The sequence below is a fragment of the Etheostoma spectabile genome, unplaced genomic scaffold (genome assembly GCF_008692095.1).
Source record: "Etheostoma spectabile isolate EspeVRDwgs_2016 unplaced genomic scaffold, UIUC_Espe_1.0 scaffold517, whole genome shotgun sequence".
Lineage (NCBI taxonomy): Eukaryota > Metazoa > Chordata > Actinopteri > Perciformes > Percidae > Etheostoma > Etheostoma spectabile.
Window position 1 is genome coordinate 160,126 of NW_022605625.1, and position 20,473 is coordinate 180,598.

Genomic DNA, 20,473 nt, shown 5'->3' on the forward strand with positions numbered 1-20,473 from the left:
CCTCTCACCCACCCCCCCCCCCTCTCCCCCTCCTCCCCCCCCCCACTCCCCCCTCCCTCCTCCTAATAAAAAACAAAAAACAAAACAACAATGTTAGTAAAAACCAAAAAATAAAAAAAAAAACAGTAAAAAAAAAAAAAAAAAAAAAAAAAAAAAAAAAAAAAAAAATAAAAATAACAAAACAAAAAACATCCAAAAAAAATAAAAAAAAAAAAGCAAAAAAATAACAAAAAATAAAAAAAAAAAAATTTAAAATAAAAATAAAAAAAAAAAAACACACAACAAGAAATAAAAAGGTAAAAACATAAATATTTTTATATCTTAATTCTGGTAGTGGCTGTTCGTGAAAAAAAAAAACAAAAATTTAGAAACTAAGCAAAAAAAAATTAAAATAAAAAATTCTTTTAAAAAAAAAAAAATCAGCTAAAAAACAAAAAAAGTAAAAAAACATAAATAAAAAAAAAAAAAACACAAACAAAAAAAAAAAAAAAAACATCAAAAAATTAAAAAAATATTTTTTGTTTTTTTTTTTTCATAATTAAAATACACCTCAAATTAAGCATTAAAAAGAAAAATTCAGAAAAAAACGTAAAAAAATAAAAAAAAATATAAACGACAAAAAAAACCGAGTGAAAAGAAAAAACAAATAAAAAAACGAGATCTCTGGCTGAGCTGCGCGTAAGTGTCTGTCATCGAGCTGAACACACTGTATAGAACAACACTGTTCACTGTTAAAAAAATAAAAACTAAAAAAAAAAAAAAAAAAAAAACATTGCTCCTCTAGCGGCTTAGGGTAGCTCTGTGTGGAACTTGTCTGTGCTGCCCCAGTCCCCCCCAGATAGCCGGGACACCTGCACTTAAATACTAAAGAGAAAAAAAAATAAAAAAAAAAAAAAAAAAAAAAACTATGTTATAAATAAATAATCATTCGCTTCATGAATATCTCACCTATCTGATTGACCTAGCTGCTGTCCAGCCCCGGGTTGTTCTTCGGGGTCCCCGCAGGAGAGCAAGGAAAACACCTCAGGTGCTGAACACAGAAACACACTGCACAGATCCGGAAACCACGAATAGACAGAAGTAGCTAAGAAGACAAGGAAACAGAATCTCCTGAAACACAACTGGTTTTGGCAAGAAACCAGAGAAAAGAGGAAATTCACACTGACAACTGCTGTTTTGTTATTCCTGTAAAAACACTATCACAATGGGATCCTGGTGGGGTCGTCGTGCTAATTGATGACACAGCTTTGTTGGTTGTTAAGTTTTGCCTGTGAAATTAGGGCGACCGCCATTGTGTTTAAACCAGCGAACTGAACGATTAGTGGATAGTGCTTGATTGCTCAATGACATATTATGTACTTGTGTTGTTTATTGTTATCCATGTATTTAATCATGTGCATACTTTGTAAAAAACCTCCCTCCAGCCAGTGAGAGTGGTAGATGAATCTTCCGTATTTATCGTATACCCTTGTGATTCATTCACTATTTGCTCTATATCACCTCTAATCTCTTTGCGTTTCTCTATCGGTATATATCATATGTTCGTGACCGTTTAGTGCTTAAACAATAAATAGTTGTAAAAAAATAAATAGTTTTTGTGTAAAAATCAGTTCGTAAAAGGTAGTTTGGTGTTAGATTGTCCAGACAATTTAAATTTTGACGCGAGCGAAGTCGGCGCGTGGTTGTATCTTTGTTTAAAGTTTTTTTTTTTTTTTTTCTTTTTTTTTTTTTTTTTGTTTTTTTTTTCTATCAAAAATTACAAAAACTTTCTTTCTATTTGGCCGTTTCGGTTGTGTAAAAGGTATCGTTAAAACGTGAGTTTGTACCTTCTCTATACGTTAAATATCTTCTCCATGTAAATAAAAACAAAACAGTGTAAAGCGATTCTTAATGCACGTTTTAACTTCGACTTGTCATTGTTAGGTGCCGTATACAGATTTGTTCCTGTATGTAGATTAAACTTAGACTTTTCATGGCGTGAAACTGACCTGTTTAAACAAAAAAAAATTCGAGTTATTGTAAAAAACTGTGTGGAGTACGACAGAGACCTAGGCACAGGGCCCTAAGACGGTCGTGGGGGGGGTAAAAAAATGGGTCGTATGCATGTGTTCACAGCAAGGCTAGAGACGCGCCAAGCGCGTCTCGATTGTAGAGTCCCCCCGCCCCCCCCCCCTCCCTTGTCCTGCGCTTGGAACGTCGAGGCATTAGCTCCCTCGTGATCGCGTATTAAATTTTAAAAAAAAAAAAAAAAACAAAAAAAAGATAATAAAAAAAATAAAAAAATATAAAAAACAAAATAAAAAAAAAAAAAAGTAATTTGTGTTTGTATTTCCCAAAAAAAAAACAAAACAAAAGAAAAACCCAAAAAAAAAAAAAAACAAAATTAAAAAAAAAAAAAAAAAAAAAAAAAACCACCCCTTATTAAGAGTAAAACCCAAATAAAAATAAGCAAAGAACGAAAAAAAAAAAAAAAAAAAAAAAGCGGACCAAGGCTTCACGGGCTGAACATAATTCTCGATGGCTGGAATATCGCAGGGCCCGCGATGATCTGTAGGTTCTACTGCTAACGGCCATCCGCACTAGACACTATTACTCCCTTTCCTCCCATTTCACCTTATATTTTTATATTGTTACTGCTCTAGCCTGCTTGCCTGGCCGGTATCTGAACACACTGGTAAAAAAAATCCCACTGAATGATCTGCTAGCTGCCTGGCGATGTGGGGCTGTCCCACAGGAACACACGCTGTAAAAGCATATACTCCTCATATCTAGCTAGCTCTGCTGTCCACCTGGAAACCCCACTGTAAAAAAAAAAACATTCGCCTCTCACTATCTGCTAGCTCGCTACTTATGTGATCCCAGAACAGCACTGCTATAAAAAAACATCCATCCAGAACACACTGTAAAAAACATCCCACTATTGCTAGCTAGTTCCTTGATCCTGTCCCTGACTGCAACACACTGTAACGAAACATTCCACTTGCATCCCCAACTTCTAAAAATACATCCCACTAATCTGGCTAGTTGCATAGTCCCCAGGGACAGCGACTGTAGAAAGGCATTCCTCAACACTATCTTGCTAGCCTGCCTGTCCCCTTGCACACCTGTTTAAAAACAAAATTAGTCCTCACTATACTGCTTAGCTAGCCTGCCCTTGACCTCTGAACACACTCTCTTGTAAAAAACATTCCCACATCACACTGCACTATCTGCTAAGACAGATGGCCTTTTCGGCCACTGTCCCCAGGACACACTGGTAAAAGAACATATCCTCTACTAATACTGACTAAGCACTGCCTTCGCCCCAGGGACAACACTCACCAACACACTGATAAAAAAAAATGTCATCCTCACTATCTGCTAGCTGCCTGACCAACAGTGTTACACTATGCCGTACTTGGCCGTAGCCTGCTGGAGAACCTTTGAGCTCCATGTCAGCCCCCCCCCGCAATCCCCCCAATCCCACCCCAATTGTCAAAGTCCCAATCCCAATGCAATGTATGTCGTCCAGCATTTGGTCATTTCATAATGGCACCAAAAATTAAAAAAAAATTTATCTCAAGGCTCTTTTCCCATTAGCAACATTCTTATGCTGTCTCCTTTTGCCTGCTTTACTTTTGTCCAGGCTCACACTCCACGAGTCTTTCTGTGGACCATATGGGAATGAGGAGTCGGATGCACAGGTCCACAGGTAGGAGTCCATGTACGACAGACATAGAAGAAAGTTCCCGAACCCGTTATGGTGGGAATGTCACCTGGAGATCTGGGGGTTGTATGGTCGTGACAACGTCCGGCCGGACCTGACGCGCGTTTCATCGTTCCACTGCCTGCGCGGGGTTGTGTTAACGAGCAGACAGAAGAGATAGCAGGGAGATCAGGCGAAAGCACCCTTTGAGTCCTAGTTTTGCTCGTTTTGCGTTAGGTCAGGAGTCTGAGCACAGATTCAGCCCTGATATGGAGTACTTTTGGAGTCATTCATTATATAATTTCCAAGAGATGTGTCTTTTGTGATGACTTCAGAAAAACTGTAGGCTGAAAAGCAGAGAGGTTTTCTGAATTAAGTTCAACTGAGTCTAAGACTTGATACTTGCCGATCCTTTATTGATGAAATAAGATCTGATTAGATACGAGCGTCAGCTCGTCTCTGATGATTCATGATTCATCTTTAGGACGCGAAACAGGAAAAAGCAAGGATAAAAAGCCTCAAAAATGTTTTCTACTTTAGCAGTCCTTCATTTTCTACATAGTTTTCTCCTTAGTTGTATACATGTCTCCCTTCGAAGAAAGCTTTAGTTTTTTTTTTTTGTAAAAAAAATCTGTTTCACAATGTCTTCAAGCGGTGGCTCGCTGTCTGTGCAGTGACAGGTTGGCCGGGTCTGCGTATTGGTTACTGCCTGGCGCTGCTGGGCTCCGGCCGCCACGCGCTGTCCCGACTGGGCTGACACTATTGCTACAGGTAACACCACCGACTCTGACCTCCGCCGTGGGCCTTCTCCTCTCTGCAAGCGCCCAATCCTAGGATGAAAATGACAGAAGGCATTCTTCTCTCTCTCTGAAGGCCCATCCTGAAGGACAGCTAGCGGACCAGCGACTCTCTGATCCTACCAACCGCCATACACACGAAACACATGTAGTCCCTAAGCGGCAACGAATGCCCGACCTGTCCAACGGCGCTGGCACTAGCAGGCAGGATCCGCGATCTCCTGGGATCTCTCCCAGAATAGAATCCACTTTTCCATAACTGCAGACAGAGGGCGCGCTTCTCGAGCATGATGAGGACCATTCTGCGCTAGCCTCACATCTCTCCGCCAACCTACCTCGGTGGTACCTCGGATGGGGGACCCTGACCCCAACCAACGGCACAGAAGTCCCCCACGAACCGAAAGTCAAGGGAGAGCTTAGTAGGATAGGCCTCGAGCAGGGGTGACGTTGTCAGCGGGGCCCCGGCCATGTGGCGGCTTTCTTTGCTGCGGGGGCTCGACCTGTCCTCCAACGCGCCCTCCTGTGGACTGCCCAAGGCGTGCTGTACGTCGAGCCCTTCAGGACTCGCCTGGCTGTCCTGGCGGAAACCGGCTCGGAGAGCCTGCGACCGAGTCAAATTTCGAGCCCCTGGTGGGGCGTACCAGCAGCTCCGCCTGGCGGGAGCCGGAAACCCCTGGCGTGAGGACTGCAAGCTGAAGAGAACTTCAAGCACTGGATGACAGTGGATATTTACAGGGACCCGTGAGCAGAGCCCGTTAGCGGGTCTCTCCCATCTTAAATACTCGACATCAAAATTGATCGGCTTTATAGAAAGAGCAATTCTTTCTTGTTTTTCAGTCAGTACCTTTAAAAGCTGTCTAACGAAGCAATTAATCTTCTGCACAGCAGGGACGGATAGGATGTGAGCAAAAGACATCTAAGATATACAATGGACTCCATCCTGTTAGCTCTCCCGTCTCTTTCCTCCACTAACATTTCTACAGAATGTTATTCTTTTTCTTTTCTTTTTCTTGTAATAACCAAAGCCAAAGGTTATTGTACAGGAAAGTAATGACAAATTAGAATATCAATGGCTTATTTTTGAGGAGAGTAAGCGGTAAGGGTACAATCACAATCTGTGCGATAGGACATTCGGTGCCAAAATACAGAATTTTAAAACAACAACATTAACATAAGAAAGAAGACCCTTCATCTTTCACAATACCTTCCCATTCCTCAACTTAACTCACAAAAAAATGCAACAGTCGTATTGGCTTGTGTCAGGTATGCCAGAAAAGGGCCGGCTCAAATCTATACTCTATTGTACTTATATAGTTCCTTATATAATAGTAAGGACATGTTAGGCACAGATTGGTTATGAGGAACCATAACATGATCCGGCCAGTCTCAGCTGGACTAAAGTCAGCTGGTTCGAGTCTCCTGAGGCTGACGTTTCTAAGGACCTAGAGACTGTCAGCTGGTGGAAAGGGTGGAGTTTTTTTGACGCAGGCTCAAGTGAGCGCTTTGTTGTGAGCGATCTGGGTTTGTTCCAACAGCAATAATCAACCAATGTGTCCTGAGCCAAGGCCAACTTCACCCCCCGTTGTCCAAGAAATATCGCAATCATCTAACATCCAGTATATGTAGCAAAATGTAAGTTGCTTTGGATAAAAAGCGTCTGACTGACTAAATGACATGTGGTGTAGTGCAATGTAAAAATTGCAGCCATGTAGCAAAGTATCTCCCGGTCCAATACATATCCACATTCATTTTTAGACAACAAATGTAAATCTAACTACCAAAAAAAACGTAAAGCAGGAAAGCTTACAAGCATGCTGGCTATGAAGAAAAACGCGGGTATGTCTCATCCGGTGGAACTAAGCCTTCTCTTATAATTAATTGGGATGAACGTCCCAAACAGACGAAATTGAATTTATCCAGAGCAGTTAGTTCCGCAAAAGAAAATTACGAGATATAGAGAGCAAGAAGACGTATAATAGAGATGAGAAAAATAATAAGATAACAATAAACCTCTTGGTTATAAAAAGATAAAACAGGTACCGACAGCGATAACGGCCATGTTTCAACTCGAACTACTTGTCAGAAATCTTTGGTCTGAAATGATGCTTTAAGGGTTTGAGTATGAATTGGAGATGTTTTCAAAGACAAAGTCCAGAAAGACGTAATTGGACATGATACGAAATTATTAAAAAAGGTGCTGCTCCGAGGACTTAATTCGCACATGGTGTTTTACCACACAGGGCTTCGTATGTACACGCCGCTCCTTCAGCTCGTAATTGGTAACTACACAACTCTGCAAAAACTCAAGCAATCTGTCATGTATCTCTACTCTATTCTCTCCCCGAGCAATGGAACAGAGGAAAGGAGTCATTACTCGAGAAGTCATGGCAACCGAAAAGTAAAACAACATGAGGGAGTACTTGCACTCATCCTAGGCCAAAGGGAGGAACAAGCAGCGACATGAAATCACTCACGAAGCTCCAGTTTATGAGAAAAAAGCACTGTGACTCGGAATTGATGATTCTACTGTTTATCGACCCCCGATGAGACAATAAGCTAACGTTAGCCAAAAGTTGCAGGAGACCGCTGTATTAATCGTTAGTAGCTAGCTGTGTTAAAACTGTTTTCCAGCGTTGTCGGGGTGCACTGCGCTCCCCCCCCCCCCCCAAACTCAACGTGAAAAACGTAGCTCCAAGTAATTAGAGATGGGAGTCACCCGACTGCCCTCGATATCCATCCCATACTGCTGCCATGATATGATTATTAATGTGAATTCTTTCTTTTTTATCCCAATTTCAAAAGACGTCACAAAGGAAAACTTCATCACATACACTGTTTTATTATTAAAAAAAATTACTTCTCTCTTTGTTATCTCAGTTTAAGTGTATTGTTTTTTATTTGATAACAGATCCATACTGCGCGTCTAGTTGCAGAACCAAACAACGATACAGTATTGCCACTGAAACTATTGCCATGATCGAAAAAATGATACAAAAAAATGCGTACCAAATATAATTTTTTTCTACCTTCTACCAGCGTACCTTTCCTTTACTGTCCTGTGCATAAACATGTATTCACTGACTCAGAAAACATTATCTGGATGATGACACTTCTGTTGTTTCCATAGTGGCTTTTAACCATGGAATTATAACCTTATGAACATAAAACCCCATTCATGTTTCAAATAGGTGTTAGTAGAGAACGATGCATTCCTGAACATAGATGTTATCTCAGTTGTTGAGAAATGGAGCTAAAAGACAATATTTGCTCGAATAGGATTATGAAGTAATATGTTATTCAGAATGTTTTTAAAAACCCCAAATCAGTCCCGAGGGACAACGAAGAGGCGGTCACGGAGGTGGACATAACAATGCAGGTTAAACCAGTTGTTGTATGGATATAATTATTACACTAAAGGGTCCCCCCCCCCCCCGTCTGAGTTGAAGATGGGAGGTTGGACGACGATAGCAGGTGCAGCCCTGGTCCTCCGGGGGATCTGAAAAGCGCGGCCGGGACATCCGCAGCGTGTGCGGCCGAGATGTTCAGCCATGCTTGCCAGTTCAAGGGAACAGGCGAGGGGCGCGCCGGCTGTTACGCGACGACGCGGCCCCCGTTGCCCACCAAGGCACGCTGCTCCAGCACAGCAACGACAGGAGTGCCATAACGCCGCGGCCTAACGGCGGGAGGAGCCATCCGCCGGGGCGCCACGGCACGCAGAGAGTTCGCGAGGCGTGATCTGCGGCACGGTGTGTTGCTCTATGGGATGGTGGTAGCGCGAAGACAGAGCGTGCGTCTATCTAGCGCCCTCACACTGGATGCGGCGCTACAGAAGAGAGATGAAGGAGCGCGCCGTCCGCTGATGGACGAGTCCGCGACGGCGACACGACCCGGAGGACGGGCAAACACAGCGTCTTCGCCGACGTCTCCAGAGGAGATCGCGGCCAAAAGATGCGCATGCCCGCATTGTGGACGTAGGTATCGAAATCAGCCAGCTTATGAACTGAGCTGTCACACTTCCATCAGGACGGACATGGGCTGCTTGTGATCATCGGCTCTCACCAGACGAGAGGAGGGAGGACAGCCTGCCAGGATTCGGGGGGATTGTGCGAAAAGCATGCAGGGCGGGGGGAGACAGATGTACGTTGGGCGACAGACAAACACAGCTAACAGAGGACCTAAAGCAGTAAGTAAGAGGGTTGTCTACATCGCCAATGTTTGCATTTCAGGATTTTTCTTGTTCGCCAAAGGCCCCCTGATAGTGTCCTGCTAGATGTCCTGCTGGAATGGGTCTAATGGAGGCCCTAGACATGGAGGTCATGCAGGAGGACTAATAGCTGGACGGGGTCCTAGCTGGATGGTCGTGCTGGAATTGGCCTGCCGCAGAGTCCTGCCGGCGGGAGGGCGTTGCCTGTGTGGAGGTCCTGTGGATGGTCCTGCGGATATTGCTTGCTGGAGCCCCTTGTTGGAGGTCCTGCCCGGACGTCCTGGCGGATGTCCTGCTGGATGGTCGCAGGAGTGGCCTGCTGTAAGGTCCTTGCGGTGGTTCTGCCGGGAAGTCCTGCCGAGATGTCCTCAGAGGTCTGACGGACAGTGACGGATCCGGCGTGACGAAGGTCCTGTCTGCCATGGGTCCGATTGGAAGAGTCTGCTCGCGCTGCTAGGCTGTTTAGGAGGTCCCCCCCATCACTGGCAGGGTTCTGCATAGGAGGTCCTGTTGGCATGTAATGACGTAGATAGTCATGCTGGAGATCCTGCGGAAGGTCTGTTGGAGCAGTAACGCTTGCTGAAGAAGTCTGTACTGGAACGGTCCCCTGCGAGTAGGTCCTAGCCAGTGAAAATCGTGATCGGTCCTGTTGCGGGATTTAGTACTGTGGGGATTATTATGCTGGATGATCGTCGGTTGGTAGAGGTCACTGCCGCCGGATATCATTGCGTGCGATGTCCTGGGTGGGACGCGTCTGCTGATGAGCGTATCCTCGCTGTGAGCGTGCATGTACTGTGACACGTTTCATCTCCGCAGCTGGAGGCGATACCCCGTGCTGGAGGTCCACAGTTGGCATGTCCTGCTCTTGGGAGTGCTGCACTGCTGGAGATCAATGCTGGAGGTCCAGCCGCTGTTGGATCGTTCCTCTGGCCTACGAGAGTCAACGTGCACTGGCGGTCTGTTGGAGAGACTCCGCGCTGCGATTGCTAAGTTGCCTGGATAACTGCCCCCCCCTGTCGGCTACTCCATTTAGTGGCATGAAGAGTCTGTCACCTTTCCATCTGTCTTTGTCCGTTGCATAATTTGTGTTTTTAGTCTATTTGAATTCTGGAAACACGCCTCTCGAGGCATAGAGCAATCAAATTATATCAATTTCCTTTGTTCGTTGTCTGTTTTATGAGATATTTTTGCGCGGTATTCCGCTCCTTGTATTGAGTAGCGATTAGCAACAGTGTGAGAAAGGCTACGGTCCGAGGGCGCGTGAGGGTGAGTGAGCAGGACCGAACTAGTTGGATCGAAGAGCAGAGATGCAACGACCGAGCAAGCGTTCACTTTTCGAAAGCTATGGAAAAGATACGAGATGCACCAGTGCCCGAAGGTTCGACTGACGTAGACGGAGAGAGGATTGAGCAGGCAGCGACAAACATGCAGGAGAATCGAATCACAGTCGCGCATTCGACAGGGACCTCTGCAGTCGCATAAGCTCGTTGTATAATGTGCCGCCCCCCCCTTATGGGGTTCAGTGCGGGCATGGTTTTGTTTCAGTTTGGACCCCCTTACGCCTGACTACATGAAGATCCGGCTGCGGAGGCCAGGGCTGGCAGCTATAGCCCTCGTAGGGCCCTATTGCCTTGGGCCAACAAAACTCCTTCAAGACGCCACCCTATTACAGGAATTTGTAGCGTTAACGCCCTCTGGGCTTTCCTGCTTTCCTGCATTTGCGGCTGATACCGGGCTCGCCGGTCGTCCTGACGGTCTGAGATCTGCAGGCTAACTGTGCTGCTCTTTGTGGCCCGTGCGGGTGGAGGGTGGGACTCTCTGTGGGGGGTCGACTTGAGTGAGTGAGGGCTCGCTTTTTTTTGTCATAATTCTTTCTATTTCCCCTTGCACGCTCATCCTCTGTGGACAATGTTCTACCCATCTCCACTCCATCCATTGTGCTTATGCTCAAACACTAGCTGAGCCACGTTCAGGCAGGATCATTCTCCCATCCAATGCACCACAGTACGCTGCCACATGGGAAGGTCCTACTCCTGCCTGTGGCATTCAAACACTTTATACTCTCCCTTGTAAGGGGTCGCGTACTAGCGTGTGGTCTGTCTGTGACACACCACCAACACGAGCATCACACTTACGTAGTGGAGTATCCTTAATACCTTCTTATCTGGACGATATTTTGATCATCTCTGTCTTTTTGAACAATTGTATATACAAACTGGCTCTTCCTTGCTCTCTCTATCCCTAAAATATTATAATTCCTTACACTTATTGAACTACCTTCTTATTCATCATTCTTAATTTCACTGCTACTGTGGTCCCATCACCAATATTATTCCTTTTATACTAGAGTGTAGTTACTTGTCATTGTCTACATATCCACACTCCTTAGTATACAGTCCTCCCTGACCAAATTATTCCCCATAAGTAGCTCTGTATTTTGTGTACAAATTGACCTGAAGACGCCCGCTTTTGACTTTCATACAAAAACTAAATCACTGTTTAATTTTCTAAATCAAGATTTATTACAACGAAAGATAATCAGACGAAATAAGAACAGTACAGAATATTTACAAGGAAAATAGGGGAAACTCAGGGGGGCGAAGAAGTTATATTCAGACAAGAAATGGTCCTGCCATTTAAATCCCGACCGCAGCTTCTGTTAATAAGTATGTTATCAGCAGGAGCAAAAACGGAAAACTAACTGCAAAAAGTATTCTAATATCACACGTTGGTAACAGCCCCTGAAGTCATCAATGTTTGCAAAGGAATAAGTTTGTCTCCTTTGTAAATGACTTCACCTGGGAATCAATGACCAATCAGGTCTCACGTTGTGTAAATAAAAAAAAACAACCCCAGATACCTAGACCTTATACTACTCAACTGCAACTAGACCTCTGCAGACAGGCCTAAGATTCCCCGAGGGATCTTCTCTCTAATCCTAAAGTAAGGTTGGATATATCAAGACAGTGAGGCTTGTTAAGACCACTGTCAATACCACATCTGCCTTGCATGAACAAGACCTGATCGTCATCTGTCTGAATTGTGATAGTCTAGTATCTATCCATCTGCCTGAGTTTTTGTGCCATGATAGAACGCCTTCAATGTTTGTATCAGCGTGAACTAGAAGGTGACAGGGGATTTTACCACAATTATTATAAACACTGTATTCTTAAATTAGAAAATATTTTTATACAAATAAACATCTTGAAGAAACTGGTAGTAACGTTTTGACGATGCCCAGGTAAGGAAGATCCGTAACAAGAAGCAACCATCAAGAAAACCCAAGATGCAAAATCTTCTTCTTTTCCGATTACCAGAGTATGCACACTGCTTCCGATTTCATTTCGCCTTTGCCTATGACCGTCCGTGGAGGACCGTTTGTTGAGACTCCCAAAACTAATCCTAAGGCCAGACCCATTTTTACACGACGACCTTTCGACTGTCGATCTGGTCCCTCTGGATCCAGCAGCCAAGTCCCCGTGGGAAGGCTGCCTCGCGTGGTCACACACAGAACAGTTGTAGGGGAATTTTACTGTTTCGTCTGCTCTGTATGGGCCTCCTGTTCCAATGTCCACATCAGCCGGGCCAGAAACCAAGACCAGCACTAAACAAACAACTACCGAAGAACGCAGCACTAACAATAAGACAAAAAGAAGAAAAACCTGAAAAACAACCCCTTGTGTTTGGCCAGTGCCAAGGCCCATCAGCTCTGCCTTGGGGGCTTACCAACAGTGTTCCACCCGAACTTCCTGCGGGCTATCTAGACAGGTTCGTCTCACGATGCTTTTAACAGGTCCACAAAGACTGCTTAACGCGGGCGGGGGCGGTCAAAAAGGCCTACGCTAACGGGTGGCTCCAACAGCTGTAACGGGTCCACAGCCCTGCAACGGGGTCCACTAGCCCTGCAACCGGCGTCCACAGCCTGCTAACAGATGGACGCTGCGGAGATCGACTATGACTTCAAGATGTAACGAGTCGAGAGGTACCTGAAGACCACAATGAAGGCTCAGACTCTTAGTGGAAGAAGACAAAGACGAGGAAAGGAGAAATTGCGAAGTGGATTTTGAAAGATGGATGTGATAGGAAAGAGACAAGAGAAAGTTAACGGAAGAAAGTAAGGAGGGTTTGAAATGAGAAAGAAAGGAAGTAACCGGAAATAAGGGAAGAAAGAGCCTTAAGATGGGATTTTAAACTTTTTGATGATTTAGAGAGAAGATCAGTGGAAGAAAGAGAAAGGGGAAGTTTTTATTTTTCTAGATGAATATCTCGTTGGAATAATTTTTACACCTACAGTTTCGCCCGCAAATATTGCAGGAGACTCCTGGATTGTGGGCTCAGCATGGGATCCAAGATTAACCCAGGACTTAATACTTTTTGTGAATGTTTGGTTTGCCGGGGTGGAAAATAGAAAATCCTGGTTGCGTTTGCCTGGGTGGTTGTTCACCAAGAGCTTGCATGGGGGGTTATGTTTGCTGAGGACTCGGAAGGAGCTAGATCCTCTGCAGGTCGTCGGACATGTTTGTTGTGGCAACAATCAATAGTTTATGTCTCACATACCAAGACATCTTACGCATTACCCCTTTTTTATTCCAACCATAAAAGAGGCCAAACTCTCAGAATTAGAGCTAGGATGGTGATCCATCGAAATTACTGCCCATCTCTCCACTTCCACAAAGTTCCTCAAGGCGGAAGAAGACAAGATCGGGTGCAGGATTGGGCCGGCCCAGTCCCGAGACTTGCGAGCATCGAACATCATGGGTAGCACGACTAGTTGCGTGGTCTGCCTGAGTCAGGAATGCACTGTCTTTGGTAGGATGTGAACCTATGATTTAATGGTATGAAAGTGAGCGACAGCATGGAAGATGGCACAAGACCCCAACAACCAACAAAAGACCTACCCGCAAGCCTTCTGATTGACCCCTTGGGAGATTCCTATCTACCTCGGCTCCTGACTGACTTTGGACTTCGTATCAAACACGTCCATGGTCTTAGCGATCTACGGCCAACACAACGTCGCCCCAGATAGGGACGATACATCTAGTCCGCTCAGTCAGGCTAATGGACCAGTGTCATACCATGATCATGGCTAAGGCTATTACATATCTGGCATATGCAAAATGCACCAATCAATTGTCCCCTTTTATACCTTGTTGATGTCGCGTGTTCTCTTGGACCATCCTCTCCACCTATCCGCCCATCTATTTTTCCCCTGCAGCCCACCCTTCCCCTCCAATTTCTCCTTTCTTTTTTTCCCAATTTTACTTTCCCTTCTTTCCCCCCCCCCTCCCCTCCGCTCCCCCACCTTTCCCCTTTTTATTTCTCTTTCCCTTTTTCCCCCTTTTCTTCTACGCCTCCTCCCCAGTCTACTTCCTGTCTTTTTCATTTAGTCCTTCCCCGTTTCCACCGCCTCCATCTTTTTTCTCCCCATTTTTCCCCCTTTACATTCTCCCTTTTCCCCCTGATCAGTCCGCTAACAGGACCCCTACCCCACCAACATCCCCGCTCAACCACTTCACCTCCAATTTTGAAAATTGGCCCCCACACAACTATTCCATCCCTTTCTTTGCCTCCCCTTTGTTCCTTTGTTTCACCAATTTACCTTATCTCTCGATCATTCGCCATTGCGCACAAGGCCCTATGTTCTTTATCCTTTCGCCAAACATTTTTACTCAATTTTTTGCTAAAAATTTGACTATTCCTTTCTCTTTTTTCTCTTGTCTTTCTTGTTCTAAAATATAATTAGACAATTAGGATATTTTTTCTCAAAATATTATAGATAATACCGAAAACGAATTTTGTCAGGAGCGGGACTGTATTCTTCCAACATTTTTTTTTTTTTCTTATATTTTTTTAATCTGATTTCTTTTGTATTTATATACTTCTCTATCCCTTACTCAAGTCTGTATAAGGTCTCATTAGGCCCTTCTTGTGCCCAACTTTAAAAAGAAAACTCTAAAAAATAAACTATAATAAAACCTATAAACTAAAAACATACCCTTATAACCATTAACAGATTTACTAAGTATATAACCACCATTAAAACGTGTATCTGACAAATCCAAACGTTTTAAATCTTAAATTTTCCAAATTTAAGAGCATTATCTCACACGTGTGGTGTTCCTAGTCGTCTTTTAATGTTACTACACATAAACACATCTGATTTAAACTTTATCATGTCGTTTTTGGGAGGGAAATTGCGAATTGTCATTTTTTAACAATTTTAACTTTAAAATTATACTTCCCAACTATGTTGGCCTCATGTTTTAATTTATTCTTTCAAGTTTGTATTTAATGTTTAATTTGATCTTATTGCCCGCATCCCCCTTTCATCTACTCTACTACAATGGTGCTTCCAGGCCCAGCGACACACGACGCGTGAGGGTTGTTTGTGTATGTGTAAGGGTAGTAAACATGGACTATTCGATAATTGATTTGATTGACCTTTTCATTTGCTTCCGCTTGATTGCGTTCTTCGTTTTCATATCGTGGATTCGCTCCTGGGAAGCCCGAATTAACACATTTTTTTTGAAATTATCGTATCTCAGCTATCCACTAGTCTACTTCAATTCAATCTTGTGTCAATCGTTTATCTCCGCTATATCTAGTACATCGATCTACATATTTATATCATAACTCTCAATAGTGTATTCCCGCCCAAGAAAATTACATTTTCGCCGGATTCTTAACCCATTTTGCTCTCACAGCAGAAATAATATCTAAGATCGCTTTTATACTACTCATTTTTGCTCCCATTCTCTCTACATTTTCCCTCTCTTCGTCCACTCAGCTATCTTATAACTTAAGCACACTCTTAACTTACCTCCCTCAGCCCCTTTTCTTAGTTATTCTAACTGTTACTTCTCGGCTCTTACCTGCTCCCTCGATAGTAGAAATATGCGCTCTATTATCTCGCACTCTCTCACGCACAGACCCCTCCCCTCTTCCCCTCTATCTCCTCTCATCCTCTTTCTCCCCTTCTCTATCTCTCTCGCTTCTCCCTCTCCTCTCCTCCCTATCCCCCCTCTCCCTTTCCCCTTCTCCCCTCCTCCTCTCTCCCCTATCCCTTCTCCCTACTCTTCTCTCTATCTGCTCTATCCCTTCTCTCTATCTCTTCTCTTCTCTCTCTCTTATCTCTCTTCTCTCTCTCTCTCTCCCTCTCTCTCTCTCTCTCTCTCTCTCTCTCTCTCAGTGCTCCTCCACCGATGGCGTGTGTCCTCTCAGCTGTGAGAGTGCTGTAAGTAACCCACCGATCGGGCTGAACGATTAATTAATTCACTATTTGCGATTTGAAAGAATGCGACGAGCTCGTGACCGTTTGTTGTACCGTTTAACTTTCCTTTATTCCTTATTTTTGCTGTCATATTTACTGTTTTTTATAAGATGAATGCTGGCATAATGTGACAACGCTGGTGATAACACGCTGTGAATTCATATCGATGTTCTCATCCTCGCATGGAGACGCAGAGCAGCGTTGATGGAGTCTCGTGTTGTAATGCTCCACGACATGTTACCTGGTGCACAGGGAATGTTGAACTTCAGCTTTACTTTAAAAAAAGTAAATCCAATCGTAATATTTGGCAGAAAAATTACAATTAGATATTTGCAAGCGCCGAGCCCTCCCCTCTGTGCTCCGTCTGCTCAAGACCAACCCTGAACACCTTGAATGCCTTAAACACGCTTCTCCTTTGTTTCCTTCCTCTTCCTCCTCTTCCTCTTCCTCATCTGCTTCCTCTTCCTCCTGCTTCCGGCTCAGGACCTGAACTGTTTCCTGGTTGACAACAACGGCTTCATCCTGCTGTCTAAAGACAGGAAGGAGGTAAGATCTCAGGCTACGTTGTCTTTTAATTAAAAAAAAAAGTTTCCCCCTCTCATTCCCCCTGCTCTGGCTTTCCCCCCTCTCATTACCCCCTGGCTATCTGGTGTTTCCCCTCTCATTCCCCCTGCTCTGTCGTTTCCTTTCCCTCTCATTCCCCTGCTTGGGTGTTCCCCCTCGCCCCTCGGCTCCCCTATTCCACCCTTCGGCGTTTCCCCCCCTCTCATGCCCCCTGCTCTGGCGTTTCCCCTCTCATTCCCTCATCGTTCCGCTCTCTCTGCAATAGCGTTTCCCACCTCTCAATTTCCCACCTGCTCTGGCGTTTCCCCCCTATCATCCCCTGCTCTGTTGTTTCCCCCTCTCATTCCCCCTGCTCTGTTGTTCCCCCTCCTCATTCCCCCTGCCTGCGTTTCCCCCTCTCATTCCCCCTGCTCTGGCGTTTCCCCTCTCATTCCCTCCTGGTCTGTGTTCTCCCCTCTCATTCCCCCTGGCTCTGTTGTTTCCCCCTCTCATCCCCCTGCTCTGGTGTTTTCCCCCCCTCTCTTCCTCCTGCGCGGTTTTTCCCCCTGCTCTGGCATTTCTGACAATTGCCCGGATGAGATAAGTTGGATTTTCATATTGAAAAATGAATTGGAAATTTATTTTTCAATATGAAAATCCTACTTTTTAATAGTGAACTTCTTTTGGGAAAATGCACATAAAATCTGACATTCAGGAAATCGATGGAAATCTCATTTGCGATGGTCTGCCCTCTTCCTGGGATACGCATCAAACGCACAGTCCATGTTGCAGTTTTTGTGATAGAGGTAGGATTAAGAAGCTCCCGCCTTGTGGCTTCCTGTCGGCTTCATCCTGCTTCCAACTGAAGGACCTTCTCCTCCCAATTCCAAGGTGTGTGATGTATCGTTCGGCATTGCGTTCGCACAGGGATCGGCCTGCCTAGTGGTTGCTTCTCTGTGGGGGGTGTGCTCCCTGAGCCTTTCCCCTCCCGGATCACAAGGCAGTGGTTGAACCATTCTTGATCTGTTCCTTCTCCCGAGACCAGGAGCACGAAGCTCCAGACCACGTGGCGAGCTCTCAGGTTCACCGGGACACACCAACCTCTCCACCAGGGTGAGGTGATGGTTCGGGGGAAGGGTGGCGCCGTCTACCTGACGCAGGTCATTCTGGGACTTGGCAGGAAAAATCGGACCGGGCAGATGCCTTACTAAAAACTATCAATATATATATATATATATATTGATAGCGTTCTTGTCACAGTCTCGTTTGCTGTTCCAGGTCATTTAAGAACATTGTATGAAAAATGACAGAGCTTTATCTCATCTCCGTTTTTCCGTTCTCTTTAGAAGATGTAATCAGTCTGAACGGCCGGAGTTATTAAGGAAACCTGCAGATAAAGTTCTTTAAATCTTTTTTAATTTACTTTTACTTTGGCCCCGCTCGGCTGGAACCTGTCGCGAGTCGGGAGGTTGATCTCATCCGGAGTGTCTCTCTGCGTCGTTTCATGTGTTCATAAACAACATCTGGATGGCTCACAGGATTTAGAGGACAGTTGTGGGCTTAATCTATCTGTGTGTGTGTGTGTGTGTGTGTGTGCATGTGTGTGTGTGTGTGTGGTGCATTAGCAGTGAATCGTAGCATCTGCTGCACCTGATGACCTCATCTGACCGTAGGCGGAGCTTAACCAGAGCGGAGCGAGCTGCAGGGCGGACGGCAGGTTCAAACCGTCTTAAAGAGACAAAAAGATCTTTACCTTAGTTTGTTCACACAATATTAAAATAAAATCAATAAGTGAACATGCAACGTAAAACAGTGGGCAGAGTAAGGAAATGCTTATGAACATAGGCGTAGATTTTGGGGGGGGGGGTTGCAGGGGATATGTCCCCTCTAGTCTAAATCCACGATGTTCCACTTCTGAGATTGTCCCTCTTTTCAGCGCTGTGGAGGAGGGTCCTCCTTCTTCCTCTCCCTCTCCCTCTCTCCATCTCTGCATCTTCTCTCTCTCTCTCTCTCTCGTCCGCTTCCGCTCTCTCTCTCTCTTCTCTCATCTACCGCCTCCCCTCCCCCCCATCCCCCTCTCTCTCTCTCTGTGTCTCTCTCTCTATCTCTCTCTCTTTCTGTCTCTCGCTCTCCCTCCTCCCTCAATATTTAGAAGAGCTAGATTTGTCCCTATTCCAAAATATGAAATGTCAATATCTATAAACGATCTGATGGAAAACAAGTGTTGTGTCTACTTTTGCTACACAAGTTGTTGCATAAGAATTCACCTGAATGCAGGAAATGAAGTCTTTGACCTACGTTCTTTAATTATGTTTATAAAGAACTCCCCACCCCCCCCCCGCCCCCCCTCTAAGGAACACTGGTTACACAAAGCAGCAGTGGAAATTGGAAAAGATATAATAAGCATATATTGTGTAAAGGCTGCTCCATCTACGCCGTTGGGAGGATTTATACTTGTGTGCGTCGCATCTCTTTAACCTCGTGTCGTCTTCTCATCAAAATTGAAAATCAGCAATTTTGTTGACGCTTTTTCTCACGTTTTTGTCCTTTTTTTCAACACCTTTGACGCTTTTTTAGACGTTTTCAACACTACGTAACAGTAAATGTAAATGTGCTGTATTTATATAGCGCTTTTCCAGTCTTAACAACTGCTCAAAGCGCTTTTACATCTACAGGAAACTTCACCATTCACACCCACATTCATACACTGTGGCCGGGGCTGTCCGTCAAAGTTCCACCGTCTCATCAGATACACATTCATAAACCTATTCACAATCCGCTGCGCAGCACGGGGCAACTCGGGTTCAGTGTCTTGACCAAGGACACTTCGACAATGACTGCAGGCGGGAATCGAACCCAACCGTTCCGATTGGCATGCAACCGCTCTAACACTGAGCACCCTCCGCACCACATAACTTATTAACTTCAGTTTTAACGTTATTTTTGGAATTTATGCAGCATAAAGCTCATTTATGGAAATTACACCTAATGTTTGGGTTAGAAAAGCGAATATTCGGAATTTATTGAGACTAAATTTAAAGGAATGGATGTTGATGAAGACTACCCGACTGGAATATTGTCCCACTTGTACTCAATACTATTCAACAACACTTCACTTTGTTTTCACTTGCCTATAAAAGTGAACTAGACCAAAATTACCCCCCATCACAATGCATCCCAAAGAGAGTTATGGGAATCAAACATGTTCTTTGGGGCGAATTACCTTGGCGTCCTTAAAAACAACATTGATATTGGACAAACTCGGGTTCCACTGACTAAGGACCAACATAGGTTAGAGACACAGCAGCGGTACGTACGTATTTAAATATCTTAGTTTAATAATCATTTAGACTTGTTAATTCAATTTAGTGTCCCACAGCTTTTCTGTTTCTTATAAAACGACGAATATTTCGTGTCTCTTTTTGACATTGATGGCTTCCGTACATGAAGATTATAACTCTTGGAGCGGTTGTCCATCTGACAGCTGCTCGTTAGCTCCCGTATTACTACGCCTTTTAGGAGCCATGATACGGAGGATTAGGTCCCACCACAACCACACAAAGTACACACACCTGACACACCAACACACCACCATAAGACAAGCACAACGAGAATCCCAAAGCAGCCTTCCTCCTAATTTAAACTGATTAGTTTAGAAAAACTACGACCATAAATGCTCCCTCAACACCCGTTTTTTAATCATCTTTCGTCTCTGTGAGGACATTTCTCTTTATAACACACACACATCACACACACACACACACTCTCTCTCTCTCTCTCTCTGCTCTCTCCCCTCTCTCTCTCTCTCTCTCACCCACACACGCACACCACTCAGACACACATCCACACTGACACAAAGCACCTTTTTTCCTAATTATAAACTGATTTAGTTATAAAAACTACGACCATTAAATGTCCTCAACCTGTTTTTATCATCTTTCTGTCCTCTGTGAGGACATTTTCTCTTTATACAA

At 44.5% G+C, this 20,473-nt stretch overlaps 1 protein-coding gene across 1 annotated transcript in view; it reads left to right on the top strand.

Moving 5' to 3' along the window:
* The window catches only part of LOC116686864 (voltage-dependent calcium channel subunit alpha-2/delta-4), a 158,488-nt gene that overhangs the window by 101,936 nt on the left and 36,079 nt on the right, over positions 1–20,473 (top strand). Inside the window, exons 30-31 of the mRNA XM_032511910.1 lie at positions 15,876–15,920; positions 16,440–16,502. Of these exons, the coding sequence (XP_032367801.1) occupies positions 15,876–15,920; positions 16,440–16,502 (108 nt within the window). The remainder of the gene's footprint in view (positions 1–15,875; positions 15,921–16,439; positions 16,503–20,473) is intronic.